A 6000-nucleotide genomic window follows, 5' to 3' on the forward strand; every position below is an offset into this window, starting at 1 on the left:
GAATTGGAAGCTGAATCTATCATCTAGTATGGTAGGTGGTAATGCCCATCATCCACTCACTCAGTATAGTGCTGCATGTAGGTGACTCCACACTGAGTGACAAGACTAATGGTTTTACGTAAGCCAGGAAACCATTTACAGTTCAGGTTGGTAACCATATAACCAAGTAACAGGGTCATGTCGAGCCTACTTTAGTGCCCCTGTTAACTGGGTGAAGTGACACAAATGCTGCATCTATGCAGGAACCAAACCTCCACACTCTTCCTCACAACTTTGCTGTGGTGAGGCGCTGAGTGCTGCATGGGAACATTGGTTCACTGCACAGGATGACTGCACTGGCAGTTGCATACCTGCAGTTGATGGGTCTGTTTGACATGGCAGGCCAAGGTTGCTTTATTGTCACCCATTGTGTGAACATTCTTTCCTGAGCTGAATAAAATTGTTTGCAGACAGCAAGAAAAGATTTTCAAAAGTCATAGGACTGAAGGGAGTTTTAGGTACCTCATCTGGCATTGAGGAGTTAAATCAGGTAATTTACTGTGAAATCCATGATTTAACAGTTGTCATTAGTCACAAATACCCTCAGACTTAAGTAGTTAGCTGTATTTAGGATATAGTTATTGTGCCTAATACTGGATGCATATTGTCTGAAGTTGCTTATGTATTTTACTGTATAGGTATGTTTTACTGGAATCCACTTCTGATCATGATTATCTCTGTCCCCAGCTGCCACCAGAGCTGCTGAAAGCCCTGAAGCAGATGATGAATCCTGACACAATGCAGAAGATGGCGGAAGCTGGTCCAGCCATAATGTCAGGCAGAGAACAGGCCATAGAAATTAATTATAACCACTCAGATGTCAACAGTAATGGCATCCATGGGGTAAAGAATTCTTGGAAGGCAAGCCGTAATCGTGATGATGAAATGGACTTTAGCCCATTCCAGAGCAGACCTAAAAGGCTATGTGGGTTTGAAAGATCACCAAATTCCATGGTCCAGCAAGATTTGCAGAGTGACAGAGAGAAAGCATTAGATAAAAGTACTTGGTATAATGTGCCCAGCACTTTGAATTCATCTGATGGCTTCACAGGTGTTGTCACCAAAAAGTTTAGCTTTGATAGAGAGTCTGATCGGTCATGCCCCAGTCAACAGTGCCATTCCATTACATCCCTACAGATGTGTGCTCCTTCCATGACAGTGCACAGAAATGATAAATTTTATACACCATCAACTAGTGAACAGCAACTCAGTGCCACCAATTACACTAATCAAAAATTAGCTCAAGATATTGGCTCTGGCTGCTGCCAGCAAAACAGTAGTAGCCTGGCATCCCCCTCACCAAGCTATGACAGTGGTATTGTGTCACCCTCAGGAAATCATGAATTCAGCCAAAATAGAGAAAAATCTCCTGTACCATTAACACCGTTTTCACCAAGCATAGACTTGCTCTCACCAGAAACTCCTAATCTCAGAAAACAAAGTTCAAATTACCCTTCACCTCAAAGCCATAACTTATGCATGAGAGGAAACATGAACTTAGGCTATTATGAGGAAGGAGGGTCTCCTCATTGTAAGGATGGTGGCTTCAAAACAAGTTCTAACTTTCAAAGCTTTTCTGGGAGCAGTAGTGATATACCATCGTCAGACAGCAACCTCCATAGTACAATATCACCAAATGGTTTTGATGAAAATAAAGGAAACTTAGAAACTTACTCAAATGGTGAGCGGTGGGGTGAAGGAGCTGGAGCATACATCTCTACAGATAGCCCCCCAAATTGCAGCAATAATGTTCTTGCTCTTAACCACAACTTTCAACCAACCAGCTCCAGTCATGAGGCACTACCAAATGAAAAGTTGTCATTTTGCCCACAGGGTCAGTTTCCTGCACAGCCTTGTGTAATAGGTAATATACAGCCATCCTATATTCATCAGACTCACCAGGAATCAATGATCAACAATATTAGTCCCAGCCGAGAACATGTTGTTAACTACTCCTCCATGCAGAATTTCAGTACGAGCCTATCAACTCATCAGCCATTGAAGCAAGTATCTCACCTTCAGGAACACCAGTCCGAAGTGGAACATGCAAGTTCCTGCCTTTCTTCAAGCCAGTTTCTTTCTGTAGGTATGTTGAACACTTTAAGTTGTTGTTGGATTTGATTTGGGCTCCAAAAATAATCATTCATACCTATGTGTATCGGTGTTAAGTGATTGATGAGAAACAGCCTATATAGTGATCCCTCGTTTATTATTCATAAATGGTACCGAACGTAGTGTGTGGTAATGGAATTGCATAATAATGAAAGTGCAAAACTTACGGGATTTATCCTAATTGGTAGCCTACAAGGTATCCCATGTGCAAGTCCAGATTTTCCCTTTTATGACAGACCCACTAAAAACACATACTGTTATACTGTATTAAGTATCAGAAATGTACATAGGCATGGATGGGTTAATATAGTGATAGAAAGGGCACAGTATGGAAGAAATACATTCCATAGAAATACCTGAGATGGGCTTGAGGTAAGGGGTTTCAAGGCTAAGGGGTGGCAAGTTAGTAGTCTCTATCACTTGGGATGAACTCCTTGGGTAAGGCCTCAACTTTGAATCCCTCAGAGCCATCAGAAACCACAGACACTGCACCATTTTTGTAGGCAGAAACACTCAGGTGATAAATGATGTTTTGAGCCAACAAATGCGCAATAACAGCATGAGTGCTGATTTTCGTATTGCATTGATAATGAAAACTGCTATAACCATGTGCGTGATACCCAAGGGATCACTGTACACAAAGCTGCTTCATTGCAATAATATACAGAAAGTATGATGCCCTGGTTTTAATAGGTGCCAGACTTGTCACTTAATGCCGTTTAATTTAAGCCATCAGGGAGAGACTGTTGCATTTTGTATCATTTATATTGTTTATAATGACTCCAACATGCCCACATGCCTCAGCCATGGCCACCTATTATCAGCTGTCCAAGTTCCTTGATCTCTGGCATCCTTTTTATTCACTCTCAACCCAGAGGTCAAACTCTGTGACTTTATCCCAGGACTTTTTTGGTCTGCCTGTCACAGCACCCTACCCCCGACATACACACTTCTCACCTTCCGCACCCAATTGTCATCCTTCATCCTTTCAGCATGCCCAAGCCCTCTCAGTCTACCCCTCCTCATCACAACAGTAATGCACTCAAGTCCCATCCATCCTCTTACCTCTTTAGTTGCAATCCTAGCCCCCACCAAGCCTTGCCTTCAAGGACACACTACACATCCATGTAATCAATGTCGTTTCTGTGTGATTGACCCTACGAATATCCTTTTCCATTACTGCTGACATCTCATGAATGTACTGTATTACACCCCTAACACATTCTGTGTACAAAGATCCTTTAGCACTGAGGGAGAGCCCTGTCAAGTTTAAGAGAGGCAACAGCTCCCTGAGCTTCCACAAGCCACTTCTTATTCTAGTCACAAAGTTAGCTCCAGCCCTACCTCCAGCACATACTGGTAATGTCCTCCAAATAACAAACCTCCTCTTCACACTCTAGAGACTTCCAAGCAAGATCACTCTTTCATGTCTGACAGTGTCAGCATTTGCAACTTATAAATTATGATATGCAAAAAACAGCAAGACTTGTAGCAGTTTACTGTACTTAATGAGAACTAAGATTGCAGGAGAGAGAGAAGAGATGTCTAGTACAGTACACCCTTCCTTACCATTCACCACCAGGAATAGACTATCAATATGATGCAGTGCTAATTTCCAGTTTTCAATGCAGCAGATCAGTGCAAAGATATAGTTTCCAATCATGGATGTAATCATGGGTATAAATATTTATGCAAGGAAGTTCATCATCGCCATTATCATCATCATATTCCGCAGGTCTACATAATCAAACTTTTTTCTCTCATCATGTATAGAATATAACATTTCTGGACCTATTTTTGATGACGATCATGAATATGCAGTCCATTTTAGTGTAGCATGTCACAATTTTATGGAAACTACCTTTTACCATTTTGGTTGAATTTTACCGCTGGACGCATATGCTTGCTTATAAAAACGAATTTTTTCTTAGTATATTTGGGGTTTCGAAGTTTTTTGAAGTATGTTGATTCCTTGTATAAATTCAGTGTCTCCAAATAGTCCACATATACATTGTATTTTAATCCAAACTGAAATGACAAAACAGGAAACTCTCCTGCAAGACATATAACAGAGGGTGAGTTTCAGTGCACTTTTGCAAAGGTCATCCATCCATCCATCCTCCAGTCCTATGTCGCCCCATGAGGAGTGTAGGAGCCCGGGGCTAGACAGGTTGGTCCTGACAATTAAGATGAGAGTGACCAGCCTCACTCATCCCTGAGTGACATTACGTGAGCAATAAACCCCAACCATCCCTTGGATATAAACCTACGTGGGCTCAGTCCAATTGAAGTGCCTTCATTATCCACTAAACCACCAGGCGCCATAATTTGGTTATACGGTTACCACCCAGTGTGGTAAATGGTTTCCTGGTGTACAGGAAACCATTTGGCTTGTCACTCAGTGTAGAGTCACCCATAGGCAGAAGGAAGAGGAAAGAATGAGGGAAAGAAAGAAAGACAGGAGGGAGTGTAAAGTCACCCATAGGCAGAAGGAAGAGGATAGAATGAAGGAAAGAAAGACAGAAGAGGAAGGAAAGAAGAGAGGAAAGGGCAGACACCTAAAGCAGCACTGCATAAATATATTTATAACTCATTGGTCAGTCCAAGACAAAAATGGGTACTGTTTGTTAGAACACATTCAGGCCATAATTAGCACAATATAGCTCAGGTTACTTTTCAGATGCAAGAGCTGGAGTGGAAGCAGCACAGTGCCAGGGAACAGAGGAACAGAATCTCCATTCAGTATTCCATGAAGAGAGCATTAGAATACCTGCCAAAGATGGGGGCAACAGAAGAGATGGTACTGGAATAAGAGAGTTTTGTGAAAGAGAATACCCTCTCCACTGCCAACATTATGGTAAAGATTAGTACAAGTATCTACTGTGTACTGAATTTCATGCCACATAATTTCCACAATACTGCCTCCTCATTAGATTCACAAGAAAGAACTCAGTCCTTGTATTTACTACAGCTGCTTTTTCCCCTTAGTTCTCTCTCTCTCTCTTTCTCTAAAAGTGGATAAACTGAGTAACAAAGCAGCAGGAGGTAGATATTAATGAAAGATACAGTAAACTCTCAGTCATCCAGTGTAATTCAGCCAGCCTTTACACTGTTTATTGCGGAACGCCAGATATTGTGTAGTACCCCCAGTCGGCTATCCAGTCAGCGTCCAGCCAGATTCTGTTACTATCCATCTTGACCCTCTATCCTAATAACTTTCCTACAGCATTAACCTGAGAAAAAGATAAAATTCAAGCATAAAATACATTACAGTATTGATACAGTACATCCTATATCCATCTGTCTATTGCCAGATGCCTTAATTCCGTAAGGGGTGGTCACAAACAAATTGCCTCCATGTTACACTGTCCCTTGCCATTTCACTGTCCTCCCCCCAGCTCACGTCCCCCTCTCTCATATACCATCTATTCCATCCCTCCATCTCATCCTTGGCCTCCCCCTCCATCTTCCCCCACTCACATACACTCTTCTCGTTAGACTCCTGCTCTCCATCCTCTCCACATGGCATAACCACCTCAGTTTATTTCTCATAAAAGGCGACTAAAAGGGTTGGCGGAGGGTTAGTGCCCCTCCCCGGAAAACAACTAACTAAAAAAACAAACAATAAGCCTCGGACAAGGACTGACCAAACGATGACGACCAAGGACCGGACAAAGGACATGGTTATCGCAACGTGGAATGTAAGGGGAGCGAATGATGAGGTGAAAGAGAGAGAGATTGTCCAGGTGCTTGAGGGTGCGAAAGTGGATGTATGTGGAATAACTGAAACAAAGTGGGGAGGAGAAAGTGTGAGAGAATGGGAGTATGGATGGGGTATATGTGCAGGAG

At 42.3% G+C, this 6000-nt stretch overlaps 1 protein-coding gene across 1 annotated transcript in view; it reads left to right on the top strand.

The window, feature by feature from the left end:
• Nucleotides 1-4963, top strand: part of LOC145411845 (neuronal PAS domain-containing protein 2-like) — a 30936-nt gene extending 25973 nt beyond the window's left edge. Inside the window, exons 10-12 of the mRNA XM_080281840.1 lie at nt 727-1410; nt 1933-2085; nt 4832-4963. Coding sequence (XP_080137966.1) covers nt 727-1410; nt 1933-2085; nt 4832-4963 — 969 coding nt within the window. The remainder of the gene's footprint in view (nt 1-726; nt 1411-1932; nt 2086-4831) is intronic.
• The last annotated feature ends 1037 nt before the right edge of the window (nt 4964-6000 follow it).

The sequence above is a fragment of the Coenobita brevimanus genome, chromosome 1 (genome assembly GCF_032717465.1).
Source record: "Coenobita brevimanus isolate Jiangsu-jjx chromosome 1, ASM3271746v2, whole genome shotgun sequence".
Classification (NCBI taxonomy): domain Eukaryota; kingdom Metazoa; phylum Arthropoda; class Malacostraca; order Decapoda; family Coenobitidae; genus Coenobita; species Coenobita brevimanus.